A 22268-nucleotide genomic window follows, 5' to 3' on the forward strand; every position below is an offset into this window, starting at 1 on the left:
AGGGTCCCTAATGTCTCATGACAGTTCCAGTTTGTGGGATCCCAGTATACAGTGCAGGATCCCACAATCATCTGTAGCCAGTCTCTTAGTGAAAGAGCAAGATTCTGCTCTTTTTGCTAACCCATACTTGACGGGAGGACCCCAGAAAGCATCATATGATTTAGCTTTGCAGGATGCCAAAGAGTATGGCAAGCTAAAAACTGAGATTCTTGTACGCTTGGAGCTAACAATGACTCTCAGGGCGCAGTTGGGCGTATCACTGGGACAAACCACTGCCCTCCCAAATGTTTGACCTGGTCCAAAAGTGGCTGCAACCAGAGTCCCCTACGCCTGCGCAGATGGTAGAACGGATGGCGAAGGATCGGTTTGTACACTCCCTGCCGATTCCTGTGCAGACTTGGGTTGCCCAGGGTGATCCCCGGAATGCTGATGGACTGGTCGAGAGATGTCGGGGGTTGTAGGTGCAGTGGGAAAGCAGCCCACTCCATACCGGGGGTCCCAACAGGGGGCAGAGGCCCAAAAGGGGGTGGGGCGTCCAAAGGGGCGGGGGAGGTGGTGCCCGAGGTCCCTACGGGTGATATTGTTTGCTGGAGGTGCCAAGGCCCAGGCCATATAGCAACCTGTTGTCACCTGACCCCTGAGCAGATGGACTGCAGAATAGGAAGTCGTTCATATTATGCATATCCAGCCTGCAGTGTGAACTCTCCATCCAACGAGTGGCCTCAAGCGTGACCGGTGAAGGTGAGTGGGAGGGAGGTAACTGCACTGTTAGACTCTGGGAGTCTGGTTACCATTGTGAGGGCCACGTTTCCCCTCCAGCTGATCTCAGGGGAAAAAGTCGGCATTCGGTGCATACATTTTGACACTAAGGACTACCCTATAGCCAGAGTGGACATTGAAACAGCCCACGGTACTGAGTCCCATGAGGTCGGCATCGTTCGGGACTTGTTGCACCATATTATTGTAGGCTGGGACTTTTGTTTATTTTGGGATTTGTGGGGGAAGGGTTCTGATTTCGCTGGCACAAATAGGAAACCAGTGAACCCTAATAAGGTATCACCACACCCAGAGGCAGACGGTTTTCCATTTTGTGTTCTTGTGGGGGATGTGGAGGAGGTGTTCCCTGTGTCTGACATTCCAGAGTTAGGGGGCACCAGTGAGAATTTTGGGACTGCCTAACATAGGGATCCAACACTGAAGGAAGCATTTAACAATGTTACTGTCATAAATGGGGTTGCACAGGAGCTGGGGGCTGACACAAGGTTTCCCTATTTTATGATGAGTAGGGAGTTGTATCGGGTCACGAAAGTGAGGAGGGAGCTGGGGAAACAGTTAATAGTGCCAGGCCCCTATAGGCGGAAGGTGTTGGACATGGCCCATTCACACATCTTGGGGGGACATCTGGGAGTGGAAAAATGCAGGAACGGATTGTGCAGAGGCTCTATTGGCCCGGGTGTCACCGGGAAATATTAAACTATTGCAGGTCCTGCCCCACATGTCAGTTAACCTCCCACATCTCTCACTTTTGGCGTCCCCTCGTGCCACTGCCCATTATTGAAGTGCCGTTCCAGAAAATTCATATGGACTTGGTTGGTTCCCTGTTTAAATCTACTCGTGGGCATCAGTATATTTTGGTCATCCCGGACTATGCCAAACGATATCCTGAGGCAATTCCCCTGAGAAACTCCTCCACGAGGAGTATAGCCCGCGAATTGGTCCATGTGTTTTCCCGGACAGGTTTACTGAAGGAGATCCTGACTGACCAGGGAACACCCTTTATCAGTAAGGTGATGAGGGAGTTATGCAAGGTCCTGCAAATCTCCCAGTTGAGGACTTCAGTGTAACATCCTCAGACAAATGGCCTTTTCGAGAGGTTTAATAAAACCCTGAAGAGCATGATATGAGGGGACAGTACAAAGACCTGTCTAATGATCTTTTTACTCTTAGACCTGAGACAGGGACAAGGGAGCATCCTCTACATCGGAAAGAAGGTTTATTCATAATCACAGATGCAGATTCTTTACTGTAAGAGCAGTGAGACCGTGGAACTCTCTATGTTACAACGTATGAAGTTGTAATAAGTGATTCACTACTAAAATTTAAGAAGGGACTGAATGCCTTTCTTGAAAAGTATAATGTTACAGGTTATATATACTAGATTCCTTGATAGGGCATTGATCTAGGAAACTAGTCTGATTGCCATATGTGGAGTCGGGAAGGAATTTTTTTCCCCAATGTGGAGCTTAGTGTTTGCCGCATGTTTTTTATTTGCCTTCCTCTGGATCAACATGTTAGGCTATGGGTTTAACTAGATGGACCTAAAGTCTTCCTTCAACCTTAAATACTATGTTAGGCTGAGGAAAGCCATAGAAAAAGACGGTAGAGACTGGGACTGTCTCTTACCTTATCTGCTGTTCTCCATCCGTGAGGTTCCCCAGGCCTCTACGGGGTACTCGCCTTTCGAACTTCATGTGATCACTGGGTGTAGGGAGAAGAGGAGCTGCTTTGTCATAGGAGATCTAGTCAGCTCTGCTATGCAACTAGGAGGCTTAATTTCCTCTGTAACTGAGGCTTATTTATCACCCTATCACCCTCTGTTACAGGGAAAATCAACATTAAAAATGTATTAATATTTTGAAATTCCACCAAAAATATCTTTTAAGACCTTATTGGGTGCTCAGTTTGTGAAATAAATGAAAAATAAGTACGGTAAATCAAAAAGTAAGAATAAAAAAAAAGCCTGTCCTAAATGCTGATTATAGCCCCCGGCGAAAAAAAACACATGTCCAATGTATAAAAATAAGTTCTACAAAATGGCGAGCACAAGTTAAAATGTTACCTTAGCAGTCCTTTGTGGTCGTAAAAAAATAAATAAAAAATGTGAAAATAGACACGAATTTCCTGTTTTCTTTACATTTTCCTCTGATTTAACCAAAAAAAAAAAGAATATTAAAATTTCCTTTGCATTGTGAAAAAATGTGGCAAAAATAATTTGACAATCCAAAAGAGAAAATCCCAGGAAATGTTCCTGTTCATGAACAGGGTAAATTTGCCTGATCCTAAACTTGTTAAGCACATTAAGTCACTGAAACAAGGCTTATTATAGATCAGTTTCTTTATGGTGTATACATTATATAGTATATTGTACATACATTGCATATACTTGGAAAAGGCGGGTATTTCATCAGAATATTTGTGTTTTTAAAACAAGCCAGGTTCAGTATTTTGGCATATTTAAAGGGGTTATCCTGGACCTTTTGATTTACCGCATTTTTCGCTTTATAAGACGCACCTGATTATAAGACGCACCCCCAAGTTTGGTGAAGAAAAATAGAAAAAAATATTTTTTTTAATGTTAAATGGGGGTCTGTTTTATAATTCCAGTGTCCGTCTTACAAATCATATACATGTCCCTCATCCTGGTATCTATATAACCTCCATCCTGGCACATGGTCCCCCTGTGCTGGCACATTGCCCCCGTGTGCTGCTGGCACATTGCTCCCCTGTGCTGCTGGCACACTGCCCCTTGTGCTGGTAAATTGCCCCCTTGTGCTAGCACATTGGCACATTGCCCCCTTTGGCACATGGCCCCATGTACTGGTATATTGCCCCCCTGTGCTGCTGGTACATTGGCATACCTCCCGCTTTCTCTGCAGCCTGCAGCCAGCCTAACCCACCCCCCTGACACCACTCCAGAGCCGCCCCCCCTCCTCTACAGCACAGCGCACATTTGGATTGTAAGATGCACCCCCCACTTTCCCCCAAAAGTTAGGGGAACAAAAGTGTGTCTTATAATCCGAAAAATACAGTATACTCTTATGCTCCTTTGAACTTTTACAGGGAGGTAGTTGCTAACTACTTGCATGTTTTTGCCAATGCTGATCTCTGCCCGATCAGAGCAGTCATGGACCACTCCTGCTGGAGATTCTGCAGCTTCCAGTGAAGTTACATTGACAGAGCAGGTGCTTTGTTCAGCTCGGCTCTTTTGATGGGGTGTTACTGCCAATGTCATGCTGATTTATAAGTCAACTCCCTGCTGCCTAACTGTGGGGAGCGTCTGTTAATCAGCATGAGGTCACCAGTCATACCCCGACTACAGAGCAGCCTGTAAGAGGTGCTCTGTTGATATGAGGTTAAATGAAACACCAGACTCGTTGGCAGGGGGGTCCATGACCGCTCTGAGCTGGCGCTGGTCAGAAGTACCTGCCTGTCAGTGCTAAGCCCCATGAGAAAAAAATAAAATAGTTATGGAAAACCCCTCTAACCTTTAGTAACCTGCTATTATAGCGGAGAAGGGAGGAGCATACAGAAACACCCCTTTATGACAAATATAAGAGGAAAGTCTTTTCAATGTTTCAAAGGTCTTCTAAAGCTCTTCTTCGGTTTTCAGGGAAATGCTCCATTGGCTGAAATAGATTTCTGGCGAGAACGTAATGGTACTTTAAGTGCTGTTAGTGAACAGCTGAAACTTCCCACAGTAAAGAAGGTCTTAAATGTTTTGTCCATTGCTGATCCTGGTTTAGTCCAAAATCTAGATCTTACAGTAACTGAGCTGGCAAAATACCATGTGGAAGCTGCTGATAACGTTCGATTCCTCACCACTCTTGAACGTCATTTAAAGGTTAGTATTCTAAATGAAGTATCTCGACCAGCCGATATAATGTCATCTTCAAAGACCATAATATCCTAATTCTTCGGTGTTTTCTGTTGTAGAACTTAACACATGGCACGGGTTTTAACATAGTGCTGGATACAATTCCTCCAATGATGAATGCTTTGAGGATGGTATGGATTATTTCCCGTCATTATAATAAAGACGAGAGAATGGTCCCGTTAATGGAAAGAATCGCCTGGGAAATTGCAGAAAGAGTCTGTCGAGTCCTGAATATTCGCAGTTTGTTTCGGTAGGTGGCAAATCAACATGCTAAGGTTTGGTACGTTAATGAGAAATATAATGGGTTTTTTTTCTTTACGATTTTCAAATGTGAGGTGGTGACCTAAATCACATTTACAATGAACTCAAATTCACAATTTTTTTCCAACACTATTTTGTAGCGAGAACAGAGAATCAGCGAAAAACAAAACTCTGGAGGCAAAGCGAACCCTGGAATTGTGGAAAAGTTGCTACTTTGAAATCCGTGCTAAGATTGAAGCTTCAGGGAGAGATCAGCGTTGGGAATTTGATAGAAAACGTCTCTTCAAGAAAACTGACTACTTAGCCACTATATGCCAAAACCTGTATGATATTTTGCAGGTACTAATTGTTCATTTCTTGATTGATAAAATACTTTTTTGATTATTACAGTAGCTTTTACAAAAGACACCTAAATTAAAAAATATACCGGTACTTAAAACATAAATGTCATCGCATATAATGAAACATATTTGGGTTCATTTTTTTATGAAACGTAGTCCTAAATTTATTTAAATATTACTCCCAAAATGTTTTCTTCTCATGACAAAATAAAGGAAAATGGCCAAAAATAAGCAGACATGGTCAAGCAGAAGGAGCAATAACATTACAGAGGTTAATAATGTTAACATGTAATGTCACAAAGGTATGTCAGGAGTAAAAGGAAATTCAAAATTACTTTTAATTAATGAGGTGCGCTTCCACTAACCTAATTTAATTGACGTACAACATACTATTATTGAGATTTTGTTTTTTTCAAGTTTTTCAGTAATACTGTTAAAGTATGCATTTAGAAAGCTTATTTTTATTATTCAGGATGTAAATTGGTATCATCCCGTAGGTTATCTGTGCCATGAATTTCTTTGTTAGGTTACCCAAAAATGAATCTAATATTTTATATATTTGAATAATAGGGCAAATGAACTGTCAGTTGTGTTTTCCACTTTAAGAAAAGTGTTCCTCCAATGCTTTTATACTTGTAACGAATATTTGGCACTAGCCATCACTTGTTCCAGCACCAGCTGACCCTTGCTCTAGTCTTTGTGTTTTGGCTGCGTCATGGATGACGCATGGACAATGCATATCACCACTGTAAATGCCATGAGCAGCTGAGCTCAGTAATGGATGTGGTCTACTGATGCAGCCAAAACAGGAGGGGCAGAGAGGCAGTGTTTTTATTTTCTCTAATTTTCCACGATATAGATAGAAAAATCCTCAAATATTGGAGTTTTAACTTTGACCACTAAGGGTACCGTCACATTAAGCGACGCTGTATCGATATAGACAACGATGCCGATCGCTGCAGCGTCGCTGTGTGGTCACTGGAGAGCTGTCACACAGACAGCTCTCCACCGACCAACGATGCCGAGGTCCCCGGGTAACCAGGGTAAACATCGGGTTACTAAGCGCAGGGCCGCGCTTAGTAACCCGATATTTACCCTGGTTACCTAAAGAAAACAAACACTACATACTTACATTCCGGTGTCTGTCGCGTCCCTCGCAGTCAGCTTCCCGCACTGACTGTGAGCGCCGGCCGGCCGTAAAGCAGAGCACAGCGGTGACATCATCGCTGTGCTTTACGGCTGGCGCTTACACAGTGCGGGAAGCTGACTGCGAGGGACGCGACAGACACCGGAATGTAAGTATGTAGTGTTTTTTCTTTTAGGTAACCAGGGTAAATATCGGGTTACTAAGTGCGGCCCTGCGCTTAGTAACCCGATGTTTACCCTGGTTACAAGTGAAGACATCGCTGAATCGGCGTCACACACGCCGATTCAGCGATGTCAGCGGGTGATCCAGCGACGAAATAAAGTTCTGGCCTTCTAGCTCCGACCAGCAATTTCACAGCAGGATCCTGATCGCTGCTGCGTGTCAAACACAACGATATCGCTATCCAGGACGCTGCAACGTCACGGATCGCTATCGTTATCGTTCCAAAGTCGCTCAGTGTGAAGGTACCTTAAGTCTAATATTAGGCTGATATTTCCTGTTCTGTAAAAATTGCTTCTCCTCCATCTCATTATTATCACAGACCAGGTTACAGAGATAGATGGCACATATGTATAGCTGGCACAAAATCCACCGTTCACACTCGGAGATGCATTGGTTCACCTCCTCTCCCTCCCTGCACAAAGACTTTTGCTCAGATCAGAACATGCGTAGAAAGATCCTCTATACAAGTCAATGAGTCTATTGCTCTCTATGGCCCAAAGGCAGTGAAACAAATTTTTTAATGCTGTTAAAAAAAATCAAACAAGATGGCAGCCCCTATTATCATGTAAAAAAAAACAATTAAAAATAGTAAAAAGGCTAGAAAAAAAATAGTATCACTATCCAGATTTAAGTATTTAAAAAAAAATGATAGGTGACAAATTCAATTTAAGCTGGCTCTGGCAATTACAGAAGAGAAGCTGCTGATGTGTGAAACAATTTTAAAATATTACCTAAATAATAAAAAACAACACCTGTAACTGAATATTTTATTCATAATGGGCTGCTGACTGCCGCTTGGGTGTTAACTTAATATTTTATTACTTTAAAGAAAAGTTTACATTTGTCCTCTTGTAATACCCAGGTCCTTGAAGAGTTTTACAACATTTTTGGTCCAGAATTAAAAGCTGTCACTGGGGATCCCAAGCGTATTGATGATGTATTGCATAGAGTTAATGGTCTTATCAAACCAATGGAGGCCCTGTCTTTTGATCCTTTCGATATAAAATATTCCCAAGAATGGAAACTTGTCATGGATGACTTTAAAAATGAAGTTCAGGTATGAAATAGGTGGAAATTCTGTTTTAACATAGACTTTTGACAAAAGCAGTAATTGATTAGGGTTTTTCAGGATTCTTCGCGATTTTGGAAAGCAAAGTGATTGGTATAATATAGAGAAATATATTACTTATAATGTGAATCCCCCACTTGGTTGGTATCATATTTGCTGCAGAGTCCTGTGACAGATGGATTGTCCTTCATCACTGCTGATCCTGACCTGCAGTTTTGGGGAAAAGTGAAACCTTAGCTTTATAACAATCCCTTTGTTCTCCCAAAGTCCTCAAAATCCTTTTAGTGTGAACCTTTGCTGCTGACATGCTTCTACCTTGTCCCATGTTAACAGGCCATTGAAGGAGAAGCCATAAATTTCATTGACGAATCATTTAAAACTCTTCGTTCGGCTGAGGCTGCATTTGACATGCTATTGAAGTTTAAGCACATTCGCTCTCGAGAAGCCATCAACAGGCAGCTGATGATGAAATTTAACGCTATTCTGGAACAGTATTGTAAAGAGGTAAGAAGTGATTTTGTTGCATTAGATCATCTTCATTTCAAGTGCTATTCCCACAGTCATAATCAGGGTTCATTGTACACATTGTTTCACTCATAAAAAAAGGACTTTTGTCCTTGTGGAATGATGAGCAGCGCATCTGAACATCTGAAAGAAGCTGTCACATTCTTGTAGTGACGCAACACTCTGACCAGATCCAAACAGTGTAAGGATTTCTCTGCAGCATCAGAAGGAGAAAGACAGAGAGAAGAAAGGACAATCTCTACATTAAAGAAGAAGGAAGAAACCACCTTGTGAAGGCACCAGATGCTGCACCATCAGAGTGAAGGACAAAAAAAAGAAAAGTGGCAAGACAGATCCGCAGGTTCAGGTACTTGATTGATAGAAGTAATAACGATCAGGAATACCACCTTACAGGAAAGCTAGAGAGGAGAAATGCTGTGGATTAATTCAAAGGGAGGACCCTGTAGTGCGCTGAGCACCAGACTAAAATCAGATTGATCCAATTTAAACCGGTAAGGAGGCTGCATCTTGAAGAAAGTCTTGATTTGGAGATTTGAAGCCAAGTTCATCTGAAATTTAATGGACAGGACAAAACCCTGGCCCAGGAGAGATCAGAGGGCTAAGCCAGATTCAAGACCTGAAAAGGAATGAAAGGAAAAAAAGGAAAAAAAATGCAAGAGATAATAGGATTCATACCAGTGAAAGAAGGCCTTCCAGGCTTAATGGTAGATACGAGGGATATATGACTTTCAAGCTTGGACATGAAATGGGGTACCTTGTGATTGTGTCTGAATGCCATCAGGTTGACGTCTCACGTACCCCACTGTTGACAGATTTGATTGAAGACAGTCAGATGCAAAGACCACTCTCCTGCGGTTAATCCCTTGTGACTTGGAACATGTTAGTCTGTGCCTCGGTTTTTATAATCCTTGCTGCATCCAAATTTCTTCGCTACTCCAATCCATTATACAGTAAATTATGGACATCACACAGATGACATCAGCAGTAGGGTTGAGCGAAACGGATCGTTCATTTTCAAAAGTCGCCGACTTTTGGCAAAGTCGGGTTTCATGAAACCCGACCCGATCCCTGTGTGGGGTCGGCCATGCGGTACGCGACTTTCGCGCCAAAGTCGCGTTTCGTATGACGCGCTTGGCGCCATTTTTTCAGCCAATGAAGAGAGAGAGAGAGAGAGAGAAAAAATAAAATAAAAATATCCCATTGACTTTGCATTGGGTTTCGTGTTTCGGTCGATCCCCGACTTTTTGCCATAATCGGCCGATTTCACTCGACTCGACTTTAGAGACAGTCGGGTTTCGCGAAACCTGACTCGACCCTAAAAAAGTAAAAGTCGCTCAACCCTAATCAACAGCAATGTGTTTTTTTGTGATTTTTTTTTTTTATTACTGGGCTATTGACTCACATTAGGATGCCTTTTTTGCGAACAGTCAGTCTGTAAAAAGTAAAAAAAAAAAAAAGGAAACGTGAAAGTCACTTTCTTTGTAATGAGTCCATGATTGATCTGTAAAAATTCTGGATAAAAAAAACAAGCGTGTTGAGACCTTAGTGTTCTCAGCTACATTTCTTAATTTTATAAAGTCAAACCTTAAAGCGAACCTGTCAGCAGGATTTTGCGAAGTAAACTACAGAATTTGTCAGGTTGACGTTGTTACATGTATTAAAATGATACCTGGGGTGAAGAAATCTGTCTTGTGGTTCTTGTGTAATCAGTGTTAGACGTTTTCAGTTAATGAGATGTTCGTGTTCTGGGGCGGGACTGTACGCAGAGTCTTATCTTCATGCTCTAGGCCAGAGAAACCAAGGAAAGACCTTTCCACAGGCCGCACCAAACTAAAAACATGTTCCTCATCATAGAGACAGAGACACAGACTGTTTGTGTTTCTGGGCGGCCTGTGGGCAGGTCTTTTCTTGGTTTCTCATAGGTACACTTCAACTGTGAGAGACAGAATCTAAAAATAAAAATCAAAAAATCACATTGTATGATTTTTACATAATTAATTTTAATTTTATTGCATGAAATAAGTATTTGATACAATAGAAAAACAGAACTTAATATTTGGTACAGAAATCTTTCTTTGCAATTACAGAGGTCAGATATTTCCTGCAGTTCTTGACCAAGTTTGCATACACTGCAGCAGGGATTTTGGCCTACTTCTCCATCTTCTCCAGATTATTCAGGTTTTGGGGTTGTCACTGGGCAACATTGAGTTTCAACTCCCTACAAAGATTTTTTTTTATTTGGTTCAGGTCTTGAGACTGGCTAGGCCACTCCAGGACCTTGAAATGCTTCTTATGGATCCACTCCTTAGTTGCCCATGCGGTTTGTTTTGGGTCAGTGCCATTGTCATGCTGCAAGACCCAGCCACAACTCATCTTCAGGGTTTTAACTGAGGGAAGAAAATTGTTGGCCGAATTCTCGTGATAAATGACCTATCCATCCTCCCTTTAATTCGATGCAGTTGCCCTGTCCTCTTTGCAGAAAAGCACCCCCAAAATATGATGTTTTCCCTCACAGTGCTCTACACACGGCGAGTGGAGTTGATACCAAAAAGTTCTATTTTCTATCTGATCACATGACCTTCTCCCATACCTTCTCTGGATCATCCAGATGGTCACTGGCGAACTTCAATTGGGCCTGGACTTGTTCTGGTGTGAGCAGAGGGACCTTGCATGTCCTGCAGGATTTTAATTCATGACGGCGTAGTGTGTTACTAACGGTAATGTTTGAGACTGTGGTCCCAGCTCTCTTCAGGCCATTGACCAGATCCTCCTGTGTAGTTCTGGATTGATTCCTGACCTTTCTCAGAATCATCCTTACCTCACAGGCAAGATATTGCATGGAGCCACATACTGTTAGGACCGGCGGAACGCACCAAGAAAGGTGATATAGATGCGTTCGCAGTCCGGGGTCCACCGTGCAGGTGAAAACCTGCTGCTAGTAAATACAGACTATATGGCGGTACACTAAAGTATATACACGTGGGTTCAACCTCACCCAGCGTGAAGGGAGCAATCCTGTTGTATCACAGGATCGCGGTACCGCACCTAAAGCGCGAGCGAGTAGTCAGCGTACTCAACCCCAACTGGGATTGAAGTCCGATTAGACCCTCGCTGGCACTACACCGCAACTGGGTGTGAAAGGAAACTTAAATATAGATATATAAATGCACAGGAGTGCGAGCAATGCCGCACTGACGGACGCCACCAACCACACAGGCTTGGGTATGGAAAGCGCAAGGCAAGCGCACGGCGCCGTACAGGCGGACACAGCAAGAGGACGCTGTAATGTGTGTATCGTGCAGATGATTAGTCGGGCGCTAGATAGCTACCAACATCCGCGAGCAGACAACAACTCTAGGGAGGGATATTTAGGAGCTTTCATCCATCGACATACATTCATCTACACACACACATATAACATTATGAGACAATACTAGCGCATGGCCGTGCGGTCATGCGCAGTTTATATAGTTGTAGCACAGGAAGTGGCTACAGAACTTTTGCCCTTCCAAGACCTGCCAAGAGGACCAATGGAATGTGCCGCAGAGCCTGAGCACATGACCCTCGATCTCCAACGAGAGATCTTGCCCTGGGCATGCTCAGTGTGTGCAGATAAGGACTTAGTCCCAGAGAAGTCCGCTCGCTGCTGACCAGTATTGGCTTTAAAGGCAGAAGCTGGAGAAGCAGCAGTAACTCTTCGCACGGAGTCAGACTGAGCGAGACGCTGGGATCGACGTCCCTGCTGAGCAGACTCCACTGCGGCTGGAGGAGAATGGGAGACCGCAGCGGAGACGGATCGAGATTCCCCCTGTGCAGCAGAGGAAACTCGACTCCTAACATTACCCCCCCTCCTAGGGCCCCCCCCTCCTTGGGCCTCGCTACGCTCGAAGGCAGCAATGAGCTGCGGAGCCCGAATGTGCTCAACAGGCTCCCAGGACCTGTCCTCGGGGCCATAACCCTTCCAGTCCACCAAATAAAATTTTTTACCACGCACCACCTTGCACCCCAAAATAGCGTTCACCTCATAATCGTCCGAAGACGAACCCGATGTCCCAGCAGATGACTCGGAGAACCGGGACATATACACGGGTTTCAAGAGGGACACATGAAAGGTGTCGGTGATACCCAGGCGTGGCGGAAGGGCCAAACGATAGACCACAGGATTAACCTGCTCGAGGACCTTGAATGGGCCCAAGTAGCGAGGAGCAAATTTAGTGGACTCAACTCGCAGCCTGATGTTACGGGCGGAGAGCCACACCAAGTCGCCAGGAGCAAAGGTCGGAGCGGGGCGCCGATGAGCATCGGCGGAGGACCTCATTCTCTCCTTAGAGGCCCGAATGGCATCCTGAGTGCGGTCCCAAATATCCCGTGCCTCCACAGCCCAGTCTGACACCCTGGAGTCGGCGGAAGACACGGGCATAGGCACAGGTACCCGTGGATGCTGACCATAGTTGAGGAGGAATGGGGTTTGTCCAGTGGAATCGGCTACGGCGTTGTTCAGTGCAAACTCTGCCCATGATAGCAAGGATGCCCAGTCATCCTGCCTGGCAGAAACAAAATGTCGCAGGTATGTGACCAAGGTCTGGTTGGCCCTCTCTATCAACCCATTCGTCTCGGGATGATAAGCGGAAGAGAGATTCAACTCAATACTGAGAAGACGACAGAGCTCTCTCCAGAACCGAGACGCAAACTGGGGACCCCGGTCACTGACAATTTTGTCTGGCATACCGTGTAGGCGAAAGATATGTCTAATGAACAACGCTGCCAAGGCTCGTGCAGAAGGTAACCGTGGTAGCGGCACCAAATGCACCATTTTTGAGAAATGATCGGTGATGACCCAAATGATGGTACAGCCGCGAGACTTGGGCAAACCCACAACAAAGTCCATCCCGACCATCTCCCAGGGCCTATCTGCCACCGGCAAGGGGTAGAGCAAACCAGCTGGCCTTTGACGCGGAGATTTATTTTTGGCGCAGGAGACACACGCCAGAACATAATCCCTGACATCCCGGACCATATGCGGCCACCAGTACGTCCTCGCCAGTAGCTCAGATGTCCTCTTTGTCCCAAAGTGTCCACCCACCCTGGACGAATGAGCCCAAGAGAGAACCTCCGGTCGCAAATTAATGGGCACAAAAGTCTTGCCCGTAGGCACAGACTCTAGCGAAACCGGTGCCATGGTTCTCAGGCTCTCGGAAGGGACAATAAGCCGAGGCTCCTCTTCCTCCTCCTCAATTGACATAAGGGAGCGAGAGAGAGCGTCAGCATGGATATTCTTCTCCCCGGCGAGATAATGAAGAGAAAAGTGGAACCGGGAGAAGAACAGGGACCATCTGGCCTGGCGAGAATTTAGCCGCTGGGCTGTCTGCAAATAGACCAAATTTTTGTGGTCCGTGTAAACTTGGAAGGGAAACCGCGCACCTTCCAGAAGGTGTCTCCACTCCGAAAAGGCCAACTTCATTGCTAGCAACTCCCTGTCCCCGATGGAGTAGTTCCTCTCCGCTGGCGTGAAGGTCTTAGAGAAGAAGAAGCATGGATGCTTCCGACCTTGAGCATCCTTTTGGTAGAGGACTGCTCCAGCACCAACGGACGAGGCATCCACCTCCATTAGGAATGGCTTATCCACATCGGGACGATGTAAGATGGGAACGCTAGCAAAGTGGGACTTAATAGAAGTGAAGGCCTTGGAGACCTCTTCCGACCACAATTTGGGATTCGCTCCCTTCTTGGTGAGGGCTACCAAGGGAGCTACCAGAGTTGAGAAGTGGGGAATGAACTGGCGGTAATAGTTTATGAACCCCATAAAGCGCTGCACCGCTTTAAGAGAATGGGGCTCTTGCCAGTCCATCACAGCCTGTAGTTTGGCAGGATCCATAGCCAATCCCTGGGCGGAGATGATATAGCCCGGGAAAGGTAAGGACTCCTGCTCAAACACACACTTCTCCAACTTTGCATAAAGAGAGTTTGCCCGTAGGAGATCGAAGACTCTGCCAACATCTCTCCGGTGGGAGTCAATATCTGGAGAAAAGATGAGAATATCATCCAGATAGACTACAACCGAGGTGGAAAGCATATCCCGGAAGATATCGTTGACAAAGTCTTGGAAAACGGCTGGTGCATTACAGAGCCCGAAGGGCATCACCAGATACTCATAGTGCCCATCTCTGGTGTTAAATGCCGTTTTCCACTCGTCCCCCTCACGGATGCGAATCAGGTTATAAGCACCCCGCAGATCTAGTTTAGTAAACACTCTAGCTCCCCGAAGCCTATCGAAAAGCTCAGATATCAACGGCAAAGGGTACTTGTTCTTAACTGTGATAGCATTAAGACCCCTGTAGTCTATGCATGGACGTAGTTCTCCATTCTTCTTCTGCACGAAAAAGAACCCTGCCCCAGCAGGTGACACTGACTTCCTAATGAACCCTCTTGCCAAATTCTCTTGTATGTACTGAGACATTGCCTCCGTTTCCGGGAGAGATAATGGATAGACTCGACCCCGGGGAGGCTCAGCACCAGGCAAGAGATCAATAGGACAGTCATAGGGGCGATGGGGCGGAAGAGTCTCCGCTGCCTTTTTGGAGAACACGTCTGCATAAGACCAATATTGCTTGGGGAGAGAGGAGAGATCTGCGGGTACCTCTGTAGTAGTAACCTGAACGCACTCTCGATGACACCTGTTCCCACAAGATTCACCCCATCCCAGAATTCTGCCTGAGGACCACTCGATGTGAGGAGAGTGGTACCGTAACCAAGGTATCCCCAAGAGAACCTCATCAATTCTCTCAGGAATGACGAGTAGAGATATAATCTCCTGATGAGATGGTGACATGGACAGAGTAAAAGGGATAGTTTGATGTGTAATCTGTGTGGGCAGTGTCGACCCATTCACCACTCGTACCGTTACTAGTTGAGATAGCATGACCAGAGGAATTGCGTGACGTTGGGCGAAGGCTGAAGACATAAAATTGCCCTCCGCCCCAGAATCCACGCAAAGTTCTACCGAGTGAGAGGATGAGCCCAATGTTATTGTCCCCTTAAAGGACAATTTGGAGGCAAACGTCGCCGTGTCTAGTGCACCTCCACCAACTACCACTAGACGCTGACGTTTCCTTGACCGCTGGAGACATCTGGAGGCAAGATGTCCAGACTGTTGGCAAAGATGACAAATCTGGAGTGCACGAGCGGTCCGGGACTTAGATCCTGCTCGAGACTCTACCACAGGCTCATGGGGCTCAGGAGCCTGGTCTGGAGATTCCAAAGGTTTGGCGAAGGTGGGAGCCAGCCGAAACCTCTGCCTACACTGGGCTCGCTCTAACCTCCGCTCATGAAAACGGAGATCAATACGAGTGGATAGAGTTATTAATTCCTCCAGTGTGGCGGGAATCTCCCTAGTGGCCAGGGCGTCCTTAACGTGGTCAGCCAGCCCCCTCCAAAATATTGGAATGAGGGCTTTATCCGACCACTCCAGCTCTGATGCTAAGGTGCGGAAGTGGACGGCAAAATGACTGACCAAGGACGAGCCCTGAGTCAATGCCAACAATTGGAGCGCCGTATCATGGGTGACACGAGGTCCCAAAATGACCTGTTTCAGAGTGCTCAGAAACAACGGAGCACTCTGCACCACATGATCGCCACGCTCCCATAGCGGCGTAGCCCACTGCAACGCTCTGTCCGACAGAAGAGACACTATAAATCCCACCTTAGCCCGCTCTGTAGGGAAACGAGAGGCCAGAAGCTCGAGATGGATAGAGCACTGACTCACGAAACCCCTACAAGACTTACAGTCACCAGAGAATTTCTCTGGAAGCGGGAGGCGAGTTAGAGTCGGAACAGGAGCGGCAGTGGACAAGGTGGCTGCAGCAACACTAGCAGCCTGAACAGCGACAGCAGTGACATCCACAGCTGAGGGTGAACGCTCAAGAGCCGCCAACCTTCCCTCCAGCTGCTGGATGTACCGCTGTGAACGCTGATCGTCCATCATTTACTAGCCAGACCCTGGCGCTAGTATTATGTTAGGACCGGCGGAACGCACCAAGAAAGGTGATATAGATGCGTTCGCAGTCCGGGGTCCACCTTGCAGGTGAAAACCTGCTGCTAGTAAATACAGACTATATGGCGGTACACTAAAGTATATACACGTGGGTTCAACCTCACCCAGCGTGAAGGGAGCAATCCTGTTGTATCACAGGATCGCGGTACCGCACCTAAAGCGCGAGCGAGTAGTCAGCGTACTCAACCCCAACTGGGATTGAAGTCTGATTAGACCCTCGCTGGCACTACACCGCAACTGGGTGTGAAAGGAAACTTAAATATAGATATATAAATGCACAGGAGTGCGAGCAATGCCGCACTGACGGACGCCACCAACCACACAGGCTTGGGTATGGAAAGCGCAAGGCAAGCGCACGGCGCCGTACAGGCGGACACAGCAAGAGGACGCTGTAATGTGTGTATCGTGCAGATGATTAGTCGGGCGCTAGATAGCTACCAACATCCGCGAGCAGACAACAACTCTAGGGAGGGATATTTAGGAGCTTTCATCCATCGACATACATTCATCTACACACACACATATAACATTATGAGAAAATACTAGCGCATGGCCGTGCGGTCATGCGCAGTTTATATAGTTGCAGCACAGGAAGTGGCTACAGAACTTTTGCCCTTCCAAGACCTGCCAAGAGGACCAATGGAATGTGCCGCAGAGCCTGAGCACATGACCCTCGATCTCCAACGGGAGATCTTGCCCTGGGCATGCTCAGTGTGTGCAGATAAGGACTTAGTCCCAGAGAAGTCCACTCGCTGCTGTCCAGTATTGGCTTTAAAGGCAGAAGCTGGAGAAGCAGCAGTAACTCTTCGCACAGAGTCAGACTGAGCGAGACGCTGGGATCGACGTCCCTGCTGAGCAGACTCCACTGCGGCTGGAGGAGAATGGGAGACCGCAGCGGAGACGGATCGAGATTCCCCCTGTGCAGCAGAGGAAACTCGACTCCTAACACATACTCATGAAGATTGACAGTCATCTTGTGTTTTTTTCCATTTTCTAATAATTGTGCCAACAGTTGCCTTCTCACCAAGTTGCTTGCTATTGTCCTGTAGCCCATCCCAGCCTTGTACTGGTCTACAGTTTTGTCCCTGGTGTCCTTAGACAGTTTTTGGCCATGGTGGAGAGGTTGGAGTGTGATTGATTGATTGATTGTGTGGACAGCTGTATTTCATACAGGTATTGAGTTCAAACAGATGCAATTAATGCAGGTCATGAGTGCCTAGTAGGAGGGCTTGTTAAAGAAAAACTAGCAGGTCTGCGAGAGACAGAATTCATGCTGGTTGGTAGGTGACCAAATAGTTATTTCATGCAATAAAATGCAGTTTAATTATGTACAAATCATACAATGTGATTTTTCACGTTTTATTTTTAGATTCTGTCTATCACAGTTGCGTTGTACTTACAATAAAAATGACCTCTCCATTGTTTGTAGGTGGGAAACTTGCAAAATCTGCTGTGTATCAAATACGGTACTTATTTTCCTTACTGTACATCTCATTAACTTGGGACACAGGGTATTCTCTCCTGCGATAACAATATCTGCCACTGTTGGGATCTTGTTGAAAAATAAATTTGCTTTAAAAGTAACCTCTCAGGCTGAAAATCATGTTTGATATGTGGGTAGAATGTTATAGGGCAGGAGGTGTCAATCATATTGATGTACATTTTTTGTTGGAAAAAAGATGCATACGTCCAGTAGGTGGGGCTATTCAATTACCGTATATGACTGTACATGTGGACAGAGCTGTCAATCACTGAGTTGGACCACACACTGGACTCCTTTTTCTATTAACCCCAGGGATTTCAATACATAAACTATAAGTTATACTGAATCTTTCCCACAAAACTATATATCATTTTCGGCAGCTTCTTTTTATACCATACTCTCAACAGATCACACTGCATCTACGTGACAGGTTCAATTAAATGTGTAAGACCTACTTAATGAGAACTTATCGTAGGGACATGAATGTGTATTTGTATATGAAAAATATAATATAAAAAATATAGACAGTATATTTATGGTTCACACAGATTATGCAAAATTTCCAACTCACAGTAGTTGGCACTGAAACTTCAGTTAAAGGAGTTGTCTGGTGTCTCTGTGTGACTGCAGACTTATGAAACGGCGGTGATGTATGCAATCTGCAGATATTGCCAGTTATCGCAGGATCTCACAGCTCCACAGAGCTGCGTAATGTGGTCATATATCAGTTATTGATACATATAGTCAGAGCTTTATACTATATGTGGCCAGGGTTTGAGGGGCCTGATAGGCTACATGGAAGTAGCTTCAAAAGATGTTCTCTGCTGTTCCCAGTTGTGTGATGACTTATTTAAATAATCGTGTGTTAATATCCTTTAAAAAAAGCGAAACATTTTCTTACTAGTTACAATATATTTAGAATTTTTTTGTAAAAAGAAACTAAACAAAACATTGATCTCCCCATGAAATGCAGTTTTAAACCTCACACTCAAACATTGTTGCTCTTGTAGAAGAGTTTTGTCTCCCTAGATTCTGAGGATTTCTTTGTATCTTGCATTTTAGGTTGATATCGTGAACAAACTCTTCATGAAACATTTGGAAACGCCTCCGCTCTACAAGAATCACCCTCCTGTGGCCGGGGCAATATATTGGGAAAGGTCACTTTTCCTCCGAATCAAACAGACAATCGTTCGGTTTCTGGAAATGGAAGAAATGTTAGCAAGTGAACATGGGAAAATGGTAAGGTTTTAAAGAGGACCCGTCATCAGGTCAAGTGACCAGTTTTTGGTTGTATTTTATTCCTGCTGCTCCTCTAAGTATTCGGTTAGGTTTTTGTTTTTTTTAATCACCATACAGTTTCAGAGCAATGGGGACTCTAAATTTAATGCCAATTTTTATGGTCTTTACCAAGGGGCCATGGCTCACAAAGTTCTCTGCGGCTGTGTCTTTTGGCTGTTCGGCGTTATTACCCTGTGAGCATCACCCCCTCGTTAAAGGCCATAAAAATTAGCACTAAATAAAAGCCATTTCACTGTAACTCTATGGTGGATTTAAAAAAAAAAAAGCGGAGCAGTGGAAATAACAAAACAAAAGATGGCCACTTTTAACCTGGTGACAGGTCCTTTCTAAATTGCTTGTGTTGTGTACTCTGTGGAAGAATCTCCTACAGTGGGGGTCTGCAGTACAATGCTGGGAGTTTTAATCAGGAGTCAGACATTTTTACCTCTAGGAAAGCTACTGGTAACCATAACATGAATACTCTTTAGAGAAGTTAAACTATTGTGATTTCATTTATTTTTTCATTTTACTTAGGCAAAGGCAAAATATTTGGAAGTGGCAAGAAGAATGAAGGAGTATGAGGACAAGAAGTACGAGGCTTGGAAAGAGAGCACAGATCAGAACCTTCCATCACTACTGAAAAGAAGTTTACTTGTCAATACGCATGTACCTGGTCTTATTAACCACACCAACATATCTGTTACCGAAATAGTAAGTTAGCTGTATGACAGACTGATAATGTCAGATTTATTATGACAATTATTAAGTTCAATGAGCAGGTTCAGAGAAGAGCTACCAGGATGGTGAGCTGACTGCAAAGTATGTCCTATGAAGAACGGTTAAAGGAATATTCCGCTTGCAAAATAGAAGGCTGAGAGGAGACCTAATAGCTGTCTACAAATATCCGAAGGGATGTCACAGTGTAGAGGGATCATCATTATTCTCATTTGCACATGCAAACACGAGAAGCATTGGAATGAAAGTGAAAGGGAGTAGATACGGATTAGATTTTAGAAAAAAACTTTTTGACAGTGAGGGTGATCAATGAGTGGAAAAAGCTGCCACGAGAGGTGGTGAGTTCTCCTTCAATGGAAGTCTTTCAACAGAGGCTGGTTTACATGGTTTAGAGAATCCTGCATTGAGCAGGGTGTTGGACACGATGACTCTGGAGGTCCCTTAAAAGTTTAACATTCTATGGTGCTAGTGCTAAAATATTATCTCAGTAATGAGGAAATCTGTCTTCACTGAATACAGATTTTACATTTTGAATTGAGAATTTTGAGAATAAATAATCATTTTAGGATTTAGCAAAGTTTCTGATTTTCATGTGTATTATTGGTTTATGAAATAACAATTAAAACAACGGTTACTCTTTAAGTTTAACTACAGGAAAGATATATATCTTGGTATCGTGTTAGCCAGTGGATAAAAAAATATTTAGAATTGAGAGTCCTCAGTGGTTGATACATTTGATATATTGATGATATATTGTTGGTACATTTTTGTCTCCCTGATCACAGCATTAGAGACATGAAATTACTTATATTAAAAGGTAATTTCAAATCTCAGCGAGACAGAAGAGTCTGGGAATATAATCTGATGATGACCTTTGACACACTCAGTGCAGGAATGAATGTGTTGCATGGATATATGTCATTTTACATCGATTAATGAATTTGCTCCTCAGACCGTGTCGGGGCATCATAACATAGAACCAGATCCCACTGAGAGGACAATAAAACATTCACACTCCTTATCTATGAACTGTTCCAATATTTATGGAGATAACTGTTTATCACTCACATAATGGTTGTTCTGCTTCACGTCACCTCTCTTATCTATGGCATTATTTCTGTGCTGTGTTGTGCATAAATATATGCCTGATGAAGGGACCTGAGTAGTCTCGAAAGCTTGCAATTTGTTACCATCTTTTCAGTTAGCCATTAAAAGGTATCAACCACCGAGGACTCTCAATTCTAAATATTTTTCTAAGTTTAACTAGTATTTTATTAATTGCAATCCCTGCCCTTTTTGGGTGTAGTAGTCATGTGGGTGATACTAATAAGAAACAAAGAAAGCTATGTTTCCCAGTGTTTTATTGATTGTATCTATGCACATTACCAATTATTTTTGGCTTTGTATTATGTCTATTTTGAAATATAAATTGCTGCGGAATACATGATCGCTATAAAAAATATGAATATTATTAAAAGTAACCAACTTGCACGTTTGTTTGTTTTGGAGGATGTGGACCAAGTAAAGGCTGACACCAATTACAAGAATGTGCACTATGCTGTGAACTTTGCTCCAGAACTGCAAGAAATTATTACAGAAACCAAACATATGGAGCAGTTGGGCTTTTCTGTTGGTGAATTGCCAAGACATGTAGCCTTGCAAGAAGACAAATTTTTAAGGTGGTTTAACTTTATGGCAGTTCTGACCATTTACAGTTATTATTGGTCATCCATCAGCAAGTCTATGGTGACCGCTCTTGGGGCAGCATGAAGTAATGACAGACGAGCTGATATGTTATTCTGTGAAACAGTGTATAGGTGAAATTGTAGCCCCACATATTGATGAACTATGGTCTCTCTCCATTTTTACAATGATGAATAACAGGTTTCTGACTTTACAGAATGATTCACAGAGAAATGGCTGTCAGTCAGAGGTGGAAGGATGGGGAGAGCCCTCAGATCATTAATATCCCGGACCCCAAGTTCTGATCCCTTGCATCGTGCTGCAGCTTAGCAGTCACAATGTGAATCCATATCCTAGAGACATGACATCACTTTATGAGATAGAAATAACCCTTTAAACTGTGAAATGTTGTACCAACTAAATTTTTTCAAAGAGGACCTGTCACCAGAAATTAGCAGTTTTACGCTTATTTTATTATCTCTGATCCCTTGAGTTTTCCAATTTTTGTTTAAAGCCACCATTCGGTTCCAGAGATACAGTTAGGGCCAGAAATATTTGGACAGTGACACAAGTTTTGTTATTTTAGCTGTTTACAAAAACATGTTCAGAAATACAATTATATATATAATATGGGCTGAAAGTGCACACTCCCAGCTGCAATATGATAGTTTCCACATCCAAATCGGAGAAAGGGTTTAGGAATCATAGCTCTGTAATGCATAGCGTCCTCTTTTTCAAGGGACCAAAAGTAATTGGACAATGGACTCTAAGGGCTGCAATTAACTCTGAAGGCGTCTCCCTCGTTAACCTGTAATCAATG

At 44.2% G+C, this 22268-nt stretch overlaps 1 protein-coding gene across 1 annotated transcript in view; it reads left to right on the plus strand.

The window, feature by feature from the left end:
• Positions 1–22268, plus strand: part of DNAH10 (dynein axonemal heavy chain 10) — a 255018-nt gene that overhangs the window by 90316 nt on the left and 142434 nt on the right. Inside the window, exons 8-15 of the mRNA XM_069755992.1 lie at positions 4391–4621; positions 4714–4904; positions 5056–5254; positions 7488–7682; positions 8028–8198; positions 18815–18991; positions 19565–19741; positions 21275–21444. Coding sequence (XP_069612093.1) covers positions 4391–4621; positions 4714–4904; positions 5056–5254; positions 7488–7682; positions 8028–8198; positions 18815–18991; positions 19565–19741; positions 21275–21444 — 1511 coding nt within the window. The remainder of the gene's footprint in view (positions 1–4390; positions 4622–4713; positions 4905–5055; positions 5255–7487; positions 7683–8027; positions 8199–18814; positions 18992–19564; positions 19742–21274; positions 21445–22268) is intronic.

This window comes from Ranitomeya imitator, chromosome 1, assembly GCF_032444005.1.
Source record: "Ranitomeya imitator isolate aRanImi1 chromosome 1, aRanImi1.pri, whole genome shotgun sequence".
Taxonomy (NCBI): Eukaryota; Metazoa; Chordata; class Amphibia; order Anura; family Dendrobatidae; genus Ranitomeya; species Ranitomeya imitator.